The sequence below is a fragment of the Plasmodium yoelii genome (assembly GCF_900002385.2).
Source record: "Plasmodium yoelii strain 17X genome assembly, chromosome: 6".
NCBI lineage: Eukaryota > Apicomplexa > Aconoidasida > Haemosporida > Plasmodiidae > Plasmodium > Plasmodium yoelii.
The window spans coordinates 60,653-79,590 of record NC_036178.2 but is presented as its reverse complement, the minus strand read 5'-3'; the positions used below and the strand labels follow the sequence as shown (position 1 = coordinate 79,590).

The window sequence follows — 18,938 nt, the reverse complement described above, 5'->3', positions numbered from 1 at the left end:
GTTTTATGATAGTAATAAAAGTAGGAAAGATAAATTTTTAACAATAAAAAAAGTGATCGAATTGTAGCATTGATTTCGTCACAAAATTAAATACATTGAATATATTTGAATAGAAGAGGAATGAGAAATTACATACTAAATAATGACTTTTAAAACGAAAAAAATGGATATATATAATAATGATTATTTAATTTGAAGTTATTTTTATATATTAAATGTTGTTTGGTATTTGATAGGTTAAAGGAAGGTGTGATGAAATCTTCCAATATCCATATTTCCAATTTTCTTAGAATATATAATTTTATCTCCATTTTCTGTATAATGGGTCGAATAATCATCTATACCTATCTCAGAAAGTTTTATTAAAGTTCTGAATCATCTTTTGCATGATTCATTGCTAATAAAGGTTCATAAATGTCATAACATAGCAAGTTTCTGTATTCCTCAAATTTGGGATTCGAAACATTATTGGTGAAAGTGAGATTATTTTAATGCATAAAAGGAAAGAAATGAATTTATAAAATGAAAGTTGGAATATTTAATGATTATGTATACTATATGTAAATATTTTTCGATATTTTCATACATATCATTTTTTTGGTCAGGGGTTCTGAGATTAGCAACATTTGGAGGAGGGTCAGTTGGAAGTGTGTTATTGGTGGGATATAGAAGTAAGCTTAAAGAAAAAAAGGGTCTTAATGTAAGTTATATTAATTGTTGGATTTGATAAGTAAAATGTTTTAAAAGTTGTAAAAAGAAGTTATATAAGTAAATTTAAGATAGAAACAAAAAGGTATCCAAGGAATTGATAAAAAATAACGTATACAAGTTATAGAGCAACCCAAGTATTATGATTTTAATTTTGATAATATGTTATATGTTCATTTTATGAATATTTTCATTCTCCATTTATGTTATATTTTATTTTTTATTTTTTCTATGAATGCATATGAATTTTTTTTAAAACAAACAGTATTTTAGTTAGTTTATTATAATGTTCACATATATGTGTATACAAAATTATTACATCAACGTAATATTTATATTGAATCATTCTGACCATCTTATTAATTCCATCACAATGATGGTATTAAGATCAAATGTCACTTACAAATAAAAATAAATGTCATGATAGTATTTGGAATAAATAATCGTTTAAATATATGGGATATCCCCCCAAATTTTAGCACATAGATGATGTGTAGGTTTGTAAACAAAAAAAAGTGATAAGCATTAAATGAAAGATCTTCATAAGTTATAACAGTTTTATTTGTATTATTCAAAAAATGAATACATATAGATGCATTATAATATTAAAAGGGATAAACAAATTATATACAAATCAAAAGATCATTTTATGATGGTAATTTAAAGCGGCCATTATGCATGGAAATAAATCATTTTATTAACATAAATCTTCTAATATCACGGTGGTGAAAAATATATGATTATTTATGAGGGGAAAAGTAATATAAAGGTTTTCCAGTAATACATTTTTGTTAAATGGAACCATGTTCATCATTCTAAGAAAAAAACATAAATGGATGAATATATAAAATGTTTAAATTGGTTGCAAATTATAAATATGTACATTTATTAAAAACAGTATTTTTTTAACAATTGTTGAAATAAATTATTATTAAAATCTGTATACCGTTCATAGAGTCGATATAGATGACATAAATACGGTCCTTTCTTTTTTCAACAATGTATCCACTTAAGTTAACAAACGTTTTTTTTATTTTTCCATTTCTAATATCATCTTCAGAATCAACTTCAGCTTGGAATAAATTTGCACTTTCTACTATTTTGTTTTCAAAATATTTTTTATTTTTACGGTTGTGATCAATTATATTTGCTGAAGCCATGACAAATATAGCTTTGTTTTTTGATATCTACAAAATTAATAAAAGTGTATTTGAATAATATGAGAATTAAGATTTATAACGAAATAGAAGAAGAAAGTTTTGCTTACTTTATATTTTGCAGCTATAGCATAAAAATATTTCTCACGAGACCACGGATGTTTTTTGCAACGTTGTTGTATCATTACTAAATTTGGAGTGTACATACGGACAATTTTTTCTAAAAACATATTATAAAATTGCATAGATATAATTAAAATATGATGAGTTTGAAGATGTTAGAAAGGATAAATAGTATAATATATCAATAATAAATCATAAAATTTCGAATAAATAGTAACAATAATATGTTAATTCGACTAATTATTTATGTTTTGTATACTTTTAACATGGTCTTTATTTATATATTGGTCACAATCAGGATCCCATAACTCGTTTAGTAGTTCATTATACTAATGGAAGCAAAGAGAAATATGTGTTTATAAATTATAATAATTTTTTAATTTCAATTTGGTTTATAACTTTTGATGTTGTTCGTTAATTGATACCTGATTCGTATCATAAATTAGATATTCAGCTTTTAGAATTTTTGTATGACCTCGATGTTTTTTTTTATAAAAAACTATATTCTTAGAAGGAATTCCACCACAACTTGTATAACCTTTACTTGTAGCATGATGTTCTAACTGTTTTAAAGCGTCATTCATAAATTTGTACGCATTTATAGTTTCTTTGGGATCGGTATATAATAGGTGTTTGTTTTTTTGATATATTTCTTTTGTATTATCATAGCTAAAAATGAACATATTTTTAATGTGTACAAAAATAAAGTTATTGTATTTATAACATTTTTGCAAAGATGTACACATTTAATATTTTCATAATGAAATATATAATATATATATATTGTAGTATTTTCTTACGTAGGATAATATTTTATTGATTTGAATGTTGTATTTTTTTTTGATTTGTGTTTTGTATCTTTTTTTGGAACAAGCTCAGTTGCAAGGGTTTTATTATTCACATATAGGGGAATGATTAAAAGAAAAAAAACAATTTGAATATAAAATTTATTCATTTTGGAACTTTACAAACAAAATATTAAAATATATATTAGTATTTTTTTAATTAAAAATTAATAATTCGAAAATCTGGAGATGTGTAATTAAAATTGAAGCAAACAATTTTCTCCAATAAAGCATAAAAAACAAATATTTATTTTAAAAAATATAAATTATTATTTAAATAACAAATTTAGATACTTTTATCAGATTCATAAGTTTAATATATTTTAATATAAATAATTCAACCACAAAACGACATCAATAACAGAAGCTTTCATAAATAATGGATATCAAAAATATTATGATTCACAATATCATTAATATTATAATATTTAAAAATAACTTAATTACATAAATGATATTTTTAATGTATAGGATTATGAATACACATATTTTTATAACTGATCATACTTAATTTGAAATTTATAAAACAGTTCATTACGTATGGAAATACACATATACTTACATTAATAAATAAAAGATCATAGAACTATAAATATTATATTAAATAATTTAATATGAGAAATGCAGTTAATTCTATATTTACTAATATTACTATAATAACAATATTTTTTACTTCATAATAATAATATTATGATAATTACACATTTGTGATTTTTTATTACTTTTAATACAAATTTTACTAAATAAAATTTTTGGAGCAAAATTGTTAATTTTATAAAAATTATTTATTAGTATTAATATTGATGGCTATGTTTTTTTGTAAATTAATAGAAATTATAATTTTCCTTTTAATAACAAAACATAGTATTATAAAGTTAAAAAAGATACAAATAAAACATGAAGTAAAATATGAAATAAAATATAAAAATAAAATAATGAAACATAAAATTGTAAAGTCAAGAAATATATACACATATGCATATATAAAATTAACTTAGTTTTTAATTCTAATATCCTTGATGCCGAGTTGTTCATGTATTATGGATCAATGTTATGCTTATGAGCTATAGTTTTATTCACTGAATCTGCGTTTTGAGTTAGGGTTTGGGTATATTGTAATTTAATTTTTTATAATTTGATAATATTTTGGGTTTGTAAATGTTGATTAAAGGGGTTCAGGTGTTCCGGTTTTCCAATGTTCCAATGTTCCGGGGTTAGGGTTATATTGAATTATATATATAATAATATGCTTATTTTATGAATATTTTTATTTAATGAAACTTATTTTTATTCTACATTTATGTTTTATTTAATACTATAATTTCCGAACGAGATGTTGCAATTGTAGGAAAATAAATAAATTGTTATCTTATATTGTTTACATTTATGTTATATTTTATTTTTTATTTTTTCTATGAATGTATATGAATTTTTTTTAAAGGAAAGAGTGTTTTAGTTAGTTTATTATAATGTGGATAAAATATATTGGTATTATATGCTTTAAATAAGAATATAAAAAATGATTACATCAACGTATCATTGTATTAAATCATTATGATCACTTCATTAATTCAATTACAATAATGGTATTAAGATCAAATATCACTTACAAATAAAAATAAATGCCATGATAGTATTTGGAATAAATAATCGTTTAAATATATGGGATACCCCCCAAATTATAGTCTATAGATGATGTCCATGTTTGTAAACAAAAAAAGGTGATAAGCATTAAATGAAAGGAATATGACAAATAAAAGATCTTCATAAGTTATAACAGTTTTATTTGTATTATTCAAAAAATTAATACACATGGATGCATTATAATATTAAAAGAGATAAACAAATAACAGATAAGAAAAAAACAATCATAAAACAAAAAAATATGTTATGATGGTAATTTAAAGCAAACATTATGCATGGAAACAAATCATTTTATTAACATAAATTCTCTAATATACGGTACTGAAAAAAATATATAAATATATGTTTATTTATGAAATGACAAACAATCTAAAGCTTTTCCAATAATACTTTTTTGTTAAGTGGAACCATGTTAATCATTCTAAGAAAAAAAGCATAAATGGATGAATATATAAAATGTTTAAATTTTTTGGGAATTATAAATATGTACATTTATTAAAAACTATATATTTTTTAACAATTGTTGAAATAAATTAGTATATTATTAAAATCTGTATACTGCTCATAGATTCGATATAGATGATATAAATACGGTCCTTTCTTTTTTCAACAATGTATCCAATTAAGTTAACAAACGTTTTTTTTATTTTTCCATTTCTAATATCATCTTCAGAATCAATTTCAGCTTCGAATAAATTTGCATTTTCTATTATTTTGTTTTCAAAATATTTTTTATTTTTACGGTTGTGGTCAATTATATTTGCTGAAGCCATGACAATTATAGTTTTTTTTTCTGATATCTACAAAATTAATAAAAATGTATTTGAATAATATGAGAATTACTATTTATAACGAAATAAAAGTAGAAAGTTTTGCTTACTTTAAATTTTGCAGCTAAAGCATAAAAATATTTACGGCGAGACCACGGCCATCTTCTGGAACGTTGTTGTATCATTACTAAATTTGGAGTGTACACACGGACAATTTTTTCTAAAAAACATATTATAAAATTGCATAGATATAATTAAAATATCATGATTTTGAAGATATGGGAAAGAATAAACAGTAACAATAATATGTTAATTTGGGTAATTATTTATGTTTTGTATACTTTTAATATCGGCTTTATTTAAATACAGGCCATTATCGGGATCCCATATCTTGTTTAATAGTTCATTATACTAATGGAAGCAAAGAGAAATATATGTATATAGATTATAATAATTTTTTAATTTCAATTAGGTTTATAAATTTTGATGTTGTTCGTTAATTGATACCTTATTCGGCTCATAAATTATATATTCAGCTTTTATAATTTTTGTATTATCTCGATGTTTTTTTTTATAAAAAACTATATTCTTAGAATGGTTTGCACAACACCTTTTATAACCTTTACTTGTAGCATGATGTTCTAATTGTTTTAAAGCGGCATTCATAAATTTGCACGCATTTATAGTTTCTTCGATATCGGTATATAATAGGTGCTTGTTTTTTTGATATATTTCTTTTGTATTATCATTGCTAAAAATGAACATATTTTTAATGTGTACAAAAATAAAATTATTGTATTTATAACATTTCTGCAAAGACATACATTTAATATTTTCACAATGAAATATATAATATATATATTGTAGTATTTTCTTACACAGGATACGATTTTTTTGATTCGGATTTTGCATCTTTTTTTGGAACAAGCTCAGTTGCAAGGGTTTTATTATTCACATATAGGGGTATGATTAAAAGAAAAAAAGCAATTTGAATATAAAACTTATTCATTTGGGAACTTTACAAACAAAATATATATTATTATTTTTTTTAATTAAAAATTAATAATTCGAAAATCTGGAGATGTGTAATTAAAATTGAAGCAAAGAATTTTCTCCAATAAAGTATAAAAACTATTATTTAAACGGTAAATGTGTTCTTTTATCAGATTTATAAGTTTAATATATTTGTTATTTAAATAATTCAACCACAAAACGACATCAATAACAGAAGCTTTCATAAATAATGAATATCAAAAATAACTTTAATTATATAAATGATATGTTTAATATATGGCATTATGAATACACAAATTTTATATTTTTATAATTGATCAAACTAAATTTAAAGTTTATAAAGCAGTTCATTACGTATGGAAATACACATATACTTACATTAGTAAATAAAAGATCATAGTAATATTATATTAATTAATTTAGTATGAGAAATGCAGTTAATTCTCTATATTACTAATACTACTATAATAACAACATTTTTTACTTCATAATGATAAAATTTATATTATGGTAATTACACATTTGTGATTTTTTATCACTTTTAATACAAATTTTACTAAATAAGACTTTTCTAGCAAAATTGTTAATTTTATAAAAATTATTTATTGGTATTAATATTGATGGCTATGGTTTTTGTAAATGAATACAAATTATAATTTTCCTTTTAATAATAAAACAAAGTATAAAGTTAAAAAAGATACAAATAAAATATGAAATAAAACGTGAAATAAAATATGAAATAAAATAATGAAACATAAAGTTGTAAAGTCAAGAAATATATAATGTAATTAATTTGTTTTTTAATTATAATATTCTTAATGGGTGGGTGTTAATTTTTTATGGGTCAAGGTTATGTTTGTGATTGATGTTTGATGATTGATTGTTTGTGGTTCTGGGATATTGTAATTACATTTTTTATAATTAAATTTTTTATAATTAATTTTTTTATAATTAAATATATTTATGATTGCGTATGCTAAATCTGGAGATGATGTGTAAATATACAACGAAAAAAGGGGTAGTGTGGTTAATATGAAATAGGTAATTAATATGAAATAGGTGGTTAATATGAAATAGGTAATTAATATGAAATAGGTAATTAATATGAAATAGGTGGTTAATATGAAATAGGTGATCAATATGAAATAGGTGATAATATTTGTTTGATAAAGTATAATATATAGATTTAAAATGATTAAAATAATATATTAGATATATAAATATTGGTTATATATGACAATTGTCTATTATATAAAACTTGTTAATGAGGGGCTATATTGAATTATGGAGATTATAATATGCAATGCATTTTTGTTCGATGAAAAATTTTATTTAGTAAAAGTTATTTTGATTTAAATTATATTACGGGAATGTATGTTGTAATAATAGGATTATATGTGAGGGTGGGTATGAATTATAAGATGATTCATTTGTAACAATTGTCTACAATATATTATACCTTCATATTAATACGTGTGTTTTTAAGATTAATTAAACATATCACTAATATATAATAGATAGTGATAAAGTATAGGTTGATATATATCGACAATATAACGTTGTTTATAGATATTATTATGCTTCTAACATTTTTTAAGTTTTAATTGTAGCTACCATTCTTTCGTATTAATAGAAGTTGCATTATATACGTTAATTTATTTATCATAAGGTATACTAACATATTAATCACTATTAATTTTTAAACTTTATATTTTGAGGTATATATAAATTGGGAATATATTATAAATAGTAAATTGAAAAAATATAAGTATATAATAAAATTTATGTTATAATTTGTTCTGATAATTATAAATAATATGATATATAGAATATCGCTATTGTTCTAATATAGTAAAATATTATACCAATTACTAATATTGAAATATGCTAAATTTGGGAAACATATACAATTATATATTAATGCAAAGTATACAGCAAAAGTATGTAATAATTAATTTGAAATAATATTTTTATTAGGTTATTATATACATACAAATTCACAAATATATAATTTAAATATATTGTTATTGCGAAATAATATGTTCCAAAATAGTTAATTTAAAACAACAAAATACGGAAATATTCTACATTGGTTTAAAGGATTATTATTGAGTGCACTAATTGTTCCGTTGTACTATGTAGTTACATAGCAGTGACAATAATAATAGTAATAACAATAGATAAAGTATTAAATACGAAAAAATTATTAAATTCATTTGATATAATACATGGGTATAAATTCATTACATATATTATTAAGGTGTTATCAGATTAAATTGTATGTATACAATATAAAATGAAATATTATAACATTTATTTAAGTATGCTTTAATGTGATAACATTAGACTACCAGTACCAAGCAAAATAATATTAATAATTCTATAGTTTCCTTAAAATATGGTTTATTATAAAATATAAAAGCGAAGTATATATTTAGAAAACAATTCTAAGTTATTTTTAATGTATAAATTAATTGAAAGTTTTAAAGGTAGAAAATATAAGAAATAATTAAACTGTGTAGAATAGGTAAATCTTATATGGCTACATCCTTGTCTTAAAAAAGCATACGTCCCTTATCTCTCCTATCTAAAAGGACAATATAATAACTCATAGTTTTCTATTACACTTATATTTCATCAATAATTATTTATGTGTTATATATTTAACATTTCCTAAGTATTATTTTAAAAGCGATATACATATAAAAACTTATTTAAGCTTATAAATACGTGTTCAGTGCTAATTACCACTTTAACGGTGGAAAAATATGGAAAACATTATAAAATTACTAAATAAAGAATACTTCTAAATTGGAATATGTAGGAATAAAAATAAAGTTATAGAACTGATTAAAATTAATTATGAATTTATATACATTCATTAAAAACAATATAAATTTATATAATTTACATAGAGATGTAAGTAAAATAACTTAATTTGAAAATACTATAATTTTAGTAAAACTGTGGTTTATTGTATTAGAAACAAGTATATAAAAGTTTAATATATTTAAAAAAATGACTATTTATATACTTTAAGGATTATAGTAATAATATAATTTTTATTTTTTTAGATTTATACAGCATTAAATTTTTTGAAGGACAATCATCAAAACATAAGATATAAATATATTCCTTTTCTATGTTCAAAAATACTTTAAATTCTTTATAGAAAGATATCCATTTTTATAATAAAGATGTACCAGATGTTAGTAAGAATTTCATTTGTTGTATAAAATTCATTACATATATATTTAATAAAAATTGTATTAAGCAACTCTCTATTTAAGGTAACATAGCTAATTATCATAAACACAAATAAAACCTTTTTTTAGTAATAATATTATTTTATTATTCTATATTAATTTAATTATTGAAAAACATATAATATATTTAACTACAGACAGTTGTTATATATTGGGTTAAAGTATTTATGTCACATATTGGGGGCATTGTATATAAAAGAACATGCCTATACTCAATTTACAAATCAAAAATAAAACCCCATTATAATGAATAAGGAAGTGGTATATGCATTTTTTAATAATAATAGTTTCCTTTACATTTTTTGATATTTTATTACATAAATATCATTAAACTTTATTTTAATAATACACGTTATATTAATTGTTTTTAAATGATTTCTTAGTGTAAAAAGTTCCAGGAACTAAGGGATTTGCTTCCCGATTATTTGAACGCTAAATTTAGCTATGAATTTACAAATGGGAAAGCTTTCGAAGAGTACTGTACTGGTTATAAATGTGATGATGATACCGGTAAAATTAATGCTGGATGTTTATATTTGTTTGATGCATTCTTTAAGAATTCTGCTAATTTTGTATCTGTTGCAAAAAGCAACATCAATATTGTTGAATACATTATGATATGGTTAAGTTATATGTTAAACTTTATCAGAACTGATGAAAACGAAAGTATATACCCTTTTTATAATTATATTATATGTAGTGATGAGAAATATAATGATAAAATAAATGATGTTAATGCTTATGAGAATTATAAGGATCTTATAGATAAAAAAGAAAATTTGATGAGTATTAGTATTATAGATATGTCTAATTTTTATGATGCATTTATATTATTATGTGACATGTATATTGAGCATGAAAAAAACCCAAGTTGCGATAATTATTTAAATAATGCTAAAAAGTTTGTTGAAATGTATGATGAGCTTAATGAAGATTATTATAATGGTGAAGGCAGCCCCTATAATCAATTATTATCTACATTATCAGATGATTATTGTAATTTAAAAAAAAAATATAATAGTCTTGGATGCAATAATTCTCCATCACTTCCAACATATTCACGAAAATTCGTAATAAAAAGGACACTAATTCCAATTGCATTTATGATTGTTGCATTATCAATTTTCTTGGGAATTGAATATAAGGTAAATAATAAATCAATTAAACAATATATTCATCACTGATTAATTTGTGAATATAAATAAATTATACATTTTTTAAAATTTTTATATTAGTATTCGTCACTTGGATTTCGGAAACGATCTCAAAAACAATGTTTAAGAGAAAAAATAAAAAATATAATGAAGAAAATGATTCATTAATATATTATTCGAAGATTAATATATGTTAAGAAGTTGTCTATTGGGAAGTAATTTTTGCATATTTTTTATATAGTTTTATGTTTTGGAACCCATATTGGGGTTAGGGCTAAGTATTACATTGCATTTAATTTTTTATAACTTAAATACTAATTTAATATATGTATCATCCCGTATGCTTAATTTCGTGATGAAGTTAAAAATATGTCTCCCAAAGGAGCATTGCCATTAATATGAAAAGGGCCAAATAACATTTTTTCATAAGTTATAATATATATAATTGAGTGTTCATGCCGATTTTATATGGTCAAAATAAAATATAGATATTGACTATATATGAAATAGTATTATGGAATACCATAATTTCCTATTATATAAACCTTGATAACCCAGATCTATATTGAATTATACATACAATGTTTCTTTATTTGATGAAAATTTTATTTAGTAAAACTTATAATATTTGTCATTATTATTATTATTTAAATTATATTACGCCAATTGAACTGTAATAATAGATATTCATAAAATATAGATGCATGGAATATCGATCGAGGATCGACAATACAACGTTATCTATAAAAGGCATTTTATGCATCTAACAGTTTTAATAATCAATAAAATCATGTACATTAATAAAAAATTAAATTATAAATATATCTATACTATCCTTTTAATTTTCAATTGTATTTAGTATCATTTTATGCTAATATTTTAAATTCAAATTATAGAAATAGTTCTATTTACATTAATTTATTTCCCATAAAGGTATAACATTAGATTAATCACTATTAATTTTTAAACTTTATAATTTTGAGGTATAAATATATTATATTTTAAAAATGTTAAAAGAAAAAATATAAATATATTAATAAAATTTCATATTATATTTCATTCTAATAATTATAAATAATATTGTATATAAAATTAACGTTATTATTATACGCCTATACATATAAACTAGTAAAATGGTCTACCAATAACTAATATTGAAATATTGTTATATTGTGAAACCTTCATATAATTAAACATTAATATTATCGAAAAGACACATAATAATGCATTATAAAGGCATAATTTTTATGTATTTTTTAAAGATCCAATTTGAGATATGTAGTTATATATTTTAAAAAACTGGATAAATAGAGAAAAGGTTAAAGATTCAATTCATGTTAAATGCCATTTTATTATTCCATATGAACGCATATTATATTGTCATTGTTTTACCATAGAATTAATAAATTATCTGAATATATATACATTGACAACTATAACAATAAAGTATATAAGATAAAAATGAACTATGTAGAACATTTAGCAAATATTTATTTAAATTTATATATTAAAATTGCAAACATATCTTATCTCTCTCCTCTTAAAGAACAATATACCAACTTAATTACGCATAGTTTTCTATTATTCTTTAAAATTTGCATCAATACTTATTTATATGTTAATATTTATTAAGTATTATTTTAAAAACAATATACATTTAAAGACTTATTTAATCTTATAAATAGAATAATAAGTATGGGTTCAGTGCTAATTGTTTTAAACCGTGGAAACGATACGTAAAATATATTATAAAATTACTCAATAAGGTATACTTCTAAATTGAAGTATATGGAAATAAAAATAAAGTTATTGAAAATATTAAACATAATTGGAATGCATATATATTAAATAAAAATAATAATAAAATTATATATATCCAATTAAAAAATGGAACAATGCAACTTATTTTGTAAATGTTATCATTTTAGAAAAAACTATATATATATTATAAGAAACAATTATATAAGTATTTAACATATTTAAAAATACAACTATTTATATACTTTTAGGGGTTATAGTAATAATGGATTTCTTAATTGTTTCGATTTGTGCAGTAGATTACTTTTGGGGCACCACTTATTAAAACAAAAATGGTGATGTTGTTTATTTTCTATATTAAAGCATATGTATAAGATATATTTTTAATTCGTTAGAATGTTGCTTTAATTTTTATAATAATGCTCATATGAGTGTTATTAAGGATAAAAATTCATGTAAAATTGTATTATATATACATATGGTAAGAAATGTATTAAACATCCCTCAAACAAGGGAATTTATCTAACTACCATAAAGTTATTATATTGTTCCATATTATCTTTAAATTAATATTAAAAATGATAATAAAATGTTTAACCATAGACAATTATATATTATGGTTCAATTATTTTCTCATTTATTAAGTGTAAAATATGTAAAATAATATGATGTTACATAATTTACATATTATAAACAAAATAAAATTACAATGGATTATCGCCTGGTAAATAATTTTTTTAATAAAATTTGCTTTTCCTTATATTTTTCGATGTTATATTACCTATAAAATTCATTAAATTTTATTTTATAAGAGTTTCATTAACATATATTTTTATTATATTTTTTAAATGTTTTCTTAGTGTGCAAGGTTTGATAAATTGAGAAGCTATTTACCCGATGAATTAAACATATCTACAAGTAATGATATTCATAGTTTAGGGAATGCTAAGAATTATTGCCCTAATGGAGATTCAGGGGAAACAGAATGTAAGACTGATCTCGATAAGATAAATGCTGGATGTTTATGGCTATTCGAGCAAAATGTTGTTAATAGGATTAGTACTTTAAGTAAAGATCACTCTAAAGTGTTTATTATATACGTAATGATATGGTTAGATCATATGTTAAACCTAAAGAAAAATGAAAAAATAAAAAACCTAAATGATTTTTATGAAGGACATATAAAGAATAATACGCATTATACTAAGTGTAATAAAAAAAATAATAGTAATAATTATGAAGATTGTAGTAATAAATTAAATGATAAAACGGGATATAATAATTTTAAGGAGTTCATAGATGCAAACAAATGTTTGATGGATATTGATATTAATGATGTGCCTAATTTGTATGCTGGATTTAAATCATTATGTAAAATGTATACTGAACTTGATTCAAACGATAAAACAAGTAAGAAATATTTAGAAAATGCTAAAGAATTTGTTAAAACATATGATGAACTTAACAAAAATTCTAATATTACTAAAGATAGTCCCTATTATAAAGTATTGTCTACATTATCAAATGATTATAATAATTTTAAAAGTTATTGTAATAAAAATAAAATTAATTGTAGCGACATTCAATCCCTTTCACCGATAAAAGTAAAAGAAAATAGTGTACAAAGTTCTGCACATAATCATGTACACGATTCTGGAGTTACATCATCAAGTTCGTCGATAACAAACAAATTAATTCCAGTTTTATCGATAATTGTTGCAATACCAATATTCTTGGGGATTTTTTATAAGGTAACTAATAAGGAATTTAAAAATATAATATTTAAAAATTATTTTTGTGATTATTTATATGCGATTATCAAAAAATATATAATATGTTTACCATTTTTATATTAGTATTCGTTATTTGGATTTCGGAAACGAACCCAAAAACGACATTTAAGAGAAAAGATAAAAAAATAAAGAAGAAAATGGTTCATTAATATAAGATTTGAAGAGTAGTGACTATTTCAGGAATAGTAATAATGATTGATATATGTTAAGAAATTGTCTATTTGAAAATAAATAATTTTTCACCATAATTTTTGAACATAATTATTGGGTCTATAATAATAATTAAATAATATAACCAATAATATATAATGTTATATATATATATAGTTATAACATTTTTATACTGTTTTTGTATAATTTTTAGACAGTTTTTATGTTATGGGTCAGGGTTGTGTTTGTGGACCCCACATTCGGGTTAGGATTAAGTGTTACATTGCATTTAATTTTGAATATTTTTTTATAATTTGATAACATTTATTAGTTTAAAGAATTGTTTTAAATATATATAGGAAATAAATTATTAAAAATATGTATAGGATAGGTTATAATTATTAAGATTCATATTAAGTCTAAATATGTAAGAGAAAAAATAAGGATGAAAATGACTATGAAAAGAAACAAGTAATATATTTTGACAAATTATAAGAATTGCATTTCGTGTTAATATAACTTATGATAAATCTGATGAATTATTTACTTTTTGTATTTTATTGTTAATTTTGTGTTAATGGTTTATGGGTGAATCGGTCGAATATTGGAATAGATATAGAAAGATTATTCCAAAGTATTGATTTGATCCCAAAAGAAAACGTTGATTTAAATATTAACAATGCATAATATAAGAAACTGGGGGAGATGGAATGGAATTGGAAGAAAATAATTTATTATGATTTCCTTCCTCAGTAACACCTGAACCGAATGATAAATGGAATGGTGGAAGAATGAATTTGAATGGAATAAAAGTATAAAGTGGTATTTGGAGAAAAAATATATAAGTGAAATAAGTTACGTTAAAGGCATATTTGTTTTAATACACACTATTTTAGGGGTCAGTATAATATTTAAAAAATATGTCCACTGGAAAATATTATACATTTTTGTGATTTTTACATTAGTGTTTATGTTAGTATTTATGAGTTGGGGGAGAACCGTAAGTAAGAAAAAAAGATGAAAAATATTATAAATCGAGTCGATAAGAAACTGGGATTATTAATATATACAAACTTATTCAGGTCGATCATGTACAATTTATTAATTGATTTTTTTTGTTTATAAAAGTAAGATTCTTTGGAATGATAAATTTAATTAATTTATATTTAAGTCCAATTTAAAAAATGTATAAATTTAAAGAATACTAAATAAACTGGATTTCAGTTATTAGTACAAATAATTATGGGTTTAATATGTGTGAGGAATATTGAGGTTGATTTAGCCTATTTTTATATGAGGAAATGTACTATATTTATGTTATATTTAAATAATATTTATAAAAATAAAGACAAAATAATGTTTAACTATTAAATATACTATAATATGTGTTTAATGAATAGGATAAAATAAAGGATTTCTTATTAATTGTATTTGATTTTCTGATTTGATATATGCATTGTGATTTATAGGAGGTATACTTGGAAATATGAATATTTTACATTATTTGAATATAAAAAATATATTTGATGTTGTATATTCTGAGATATATTTATAAATAAAATGGTTCCATGGTAATATATAAAAAAATATATTTTTACAAAAAAATGGGAAAATAAAGTGGAGAATATTATTAATATTTAGAATTGGAGAAATATTATAATAAAAAACCATTTAAATGTAAATAAGAATGATGTTTTGTTAATGTTTTCATTATATGTTTGTATTTATTCATATAAAAAATATATATGTATCTAATATGTTATTATTTTAATTGATATTTATTAGTTTCTCATATGTAAGGAATAATGGAAATATATAAGTTCATAAAATATTAGGACCATATCACTAAATATGCTAATGTATTATAAATTGTATTAAAAAATGATTTGTATAACAAATTTTCAAAAAATAAATTTTAGGGAAAATAGTTTATAAAAAATGGTGTATTTTTTGAGAAAAATTAATATTTATTTGAAAAAAAAATAACATAATAATATGTATATCGATAAATACTTTTAATGAATATAACGATGTTTATAACAACAGTTACATAATTCTATTGGAAATTCAAAAAACTAATAAATATTATTATTTTTGAAATATCAAATTATCATCATTATTTCAAACTACATTTATTATTTCATTTATTTAATAAATAAAGATAAAAATGAGAGTCAATATTTTAAAATACGTTCTTTTTTCAATTATTATTTGTTTTTTTGAATATGGGAAAAATGTAAGTTACATATTATTTTCTTTTATTATTAATGATATTTGATTATAGTTTTTGTATCTATTTGTTTTACATTAAGCTTATATTATTGTTTGATGTATTGGTAAAACAGTTAAAGGAAAATTAAAATTAATTGGAAATATGTTAATAAATATTTTATTTCTTTGCAGGAAATATGGCATGAAAGGAATATAATAAAATTTAGAAGCAATAGAATATTAGGAGATGTAGAAAAGGAGTTCGATTTAAATGATTTTTATGAATCAACTTTTAGTCTTACAAAACAACTTAATGAGTACAATGATGATAACGAAGAAATTATACATATTCGAAATGCTATAAATTCATATATAAAGAATCATAAAGACAAAAGTACATTACCCGATTTAAATAAGTTAGATAAAAGAACTAAAAAGTTAATTTATAAAATTCGAGAAGAATTAAAAGAAGTAAAAAAAGAGATTGATAATATGGGGGATAGTGGAATAACAACAAAAGTGATACAAAATAAAAGAATAAGAAAAAAAGATGAAAATAATTATGTATCAGAAGGTGAAGACTATAACCAATTGAAAAACGAAGTAAATTTCTTGGAGAGAGAATATAGACAGCCCAATTTTAGTAGTGTTAATACTTATAAAAATAAACGAAAGATAAACGAATTGTACGAAGGATTAAAATTGAGGTCAATATTGTTGGTTTTTCTTTCTTTGGTGATAATAATATCAGGAACCGTTCCTATCGCATTTACTGTTTTATGTTCCGTGGTTTCATTTGAAACATTTATTAGGTCTTGTCAATACATTAAATTAATCATGAAAGTATATAAAAAACCCAAAAAATCAAAAACATCAAAATAATCACTCTTTATTATTATGTTTTATTATACCTGTTTAAATGATTAAAAATAGTATATTTAATATTTTTTGGCATAAAAGTTACATTTGTTTACGTTATATAGAATAATGAAATATGATTTAATTGTATGTTTCATTATATACATTTAATTTAATATATAATTAATTTATCTTTGTTTAGTGTTTGTCAAAATATCATTTGTCCATATTTTCATGGATATATATTATGTATTAATGGATTTTGAATTTATTAATATAAACGCACTTATTAATAAAATTATAAGCTATGGTGAGGTTTAGAGTTGCATTTTGGGAAACTCGTATTTTGTGTCAGGGTTCTGTACTATAAGTTATAGTTTTGTTTTATGTAATCTCTGTTTTGGGTTAGGACTATATTTTTATTAGTTTGTTTATAATTTGACAATATTTATTACCTCGTATGCTTAATTACGGGATGTCGTCTAAATATGCAATCAAAAAGGGGGTATAAACTAATATGAAAGGGGCAATACCATAATTCCCATAAAGTATAATATATACAATTGAGTGTTCATGTCGATTTAATATGATTAAAATAAAATGTTTATATTTCATATATGAAGTGATATCATGGTATATGATAATTGTCTATTATATAAAACTTGTTAATGAGGGAGTATATTGAATTATGCACATCATAATATTTTTCTTAATTTTATGGAAATTTTATTTAGTAAAAGTTATTATTTGTGTCATTATTATTTTGATTTAAATTGTATTACGGGAATATATGTTGTAATAATAGCATTATATGTGAGGGTGGATATGAATTATAAGATAATTGGTTTTGAATATTGCTGTGCATTATATGGGCATATTATTATTGTTAATTAAGGACATTGGGGACATATAATAGATAGTGATAAAGTATAGGTTGGTATATATCGACAATATAACGTTGTCTATAGATATTATTATGGTTCTAACGTATTTAGTAACACATAAAAAATTGAACTATATAATATTTTTTGAAGTTTTAATTGTAGTTACTATTCTCTTTTTGTATTAATAGAAATTGATTTATACGGCATAATTTATTTATCATAAGGTATACTAACATATTAATCACTATTAATTTTTAAACTTTATATTTTGAGGTATAAATAAATTAGAAATATATTATATTTTAAAATAGTTAAAAGAAAAAACATAAGTATATTAATAAAATATAATGTTATAGTTTGTGCTAATAATTATAAATAATATGGTATGTATAATGCGTTATTATTATACTTTTATAAATATAAACTAGTAAAATATTATACCAATTACTAATATTGAAATATGTTAAATTTGGGAAACATATACAATTATATATTAATGCAAAGTACATGGAAAAAGTATGTAATAATTAATTTGAACCAATAATATTTTTATTAGGTTATTATATATACAAAATATAAATCTATAATTTAAATAAAATGTTT

The 18,938-nt window shown here is 21.2% G+C and overlaps 5 protein-coding genes across 5 annotated transcripts; 3 read left to right on the top strand and 2 right to left on the bottom strand.

The window, feature by feature from the left end:
- Window positions 1-1,499: 1,499 nt before the first annotated feature.
- PY17X_0600221 (fam-a protein) lies at window positions 1,500-2,943 on the bottom strand (the record flags this gene model as incomplete). Its single annotated transcript, XM_022956285.1, has 6 exons — window positions 1,500-1,523; window positions 1,707-1,895; window positions 1,976-2,085; window positions 2,248-2,317; window positions 2,414-2,657; window positions 2,789-2,943. 6 exons carry the CDS (start codon window positions 2,941-2,943, stop codon window positions 1,500-1,502), a joined length of 792 nt encoding a protein of 263 aa, XP_022810975.1.
- Window positions 2,944-5,010: 2,067 nt separating this feature from the next.
- PY17X_0600211 (fam-a protein) lies at window positions 5,011-6,256 on the bottom strand (the record flags this gene model as incomplete). The annotated part of the gene is made up of 5 exons (XM_022956275.2): window positions 5,011-5,277; window positions 5,358-5,467; window positions 5,589-5,658; window positions 5,755-5,998; window positions 6,126-6,256. The coding sequence occupies 5 exons, from the start codon at window positions 6,254-6,256 to the stop codon at window positions 5,011-5,013; spliced, it is 822 nt and encodes a 273-aa protein (XP_022810974.2).
- Window positions 6,257-9,773: 3,517 nt separating this feature from the next.
- PY17X_0600201 (PIR protein) lies at window positions 9,774-10,849 on the top strand (the record flags this gene model as incomplete). The annotated part of the gene is made up of 3 exons (XM_034637444.1): window positions 9,774-9,788; window positions 9,911-10,672; window positions 10,763-10,849. 3 exons carry the CDS (start codon window positions 9,774-9,776, stop codon window positions 10,847-10,849), a joined length of 864 nt encoding a protein of 287 aa, XP_034493418.1.
- A 2,299-nt stretch (window positions 10,850-13,148) lies between these two features.
- PY17X_0600191 (PIR protein) lies at window positions 13,149-14,361 on the top strand (the record flags this gene model as incomplete). Its single annotated transcript, XM_034637443.1, has 3 exons — window positions 13,149-13,163; window positions 13,300-14,190; window positions 14,296-14,361. The coding sequence occupies 3 exons, from the start codon at window positions 13,149-13,151 to the stop codon at window positions 14,359-14,361; spliced, it is 972 nt and encodes a 323-aa protein (XP_034493417.1).
- Window positions 14,362-16,549: 2,188 nt separating this feature from the next.
- On the top strand, window positions 16,550-17,475 carry PY17X_0600181 (fam-b protein; the record flags this gene model as incomplete). Its single annotated transcript, XM_034637442.1, has 2 exons — window positions 16,550-16,618; window positions 16,786-17,475. The coding sequence occupies 2 exons, from the start codon at window positions 16,550-16,552 to the stop codon at window positions 17,473-17,475; spliced, it is 759 nt and encodes a 252-aa protein (XP_034493416.1).
- Window positions 17,476-18,938: the final 1,463 nt, after the last annotated feature.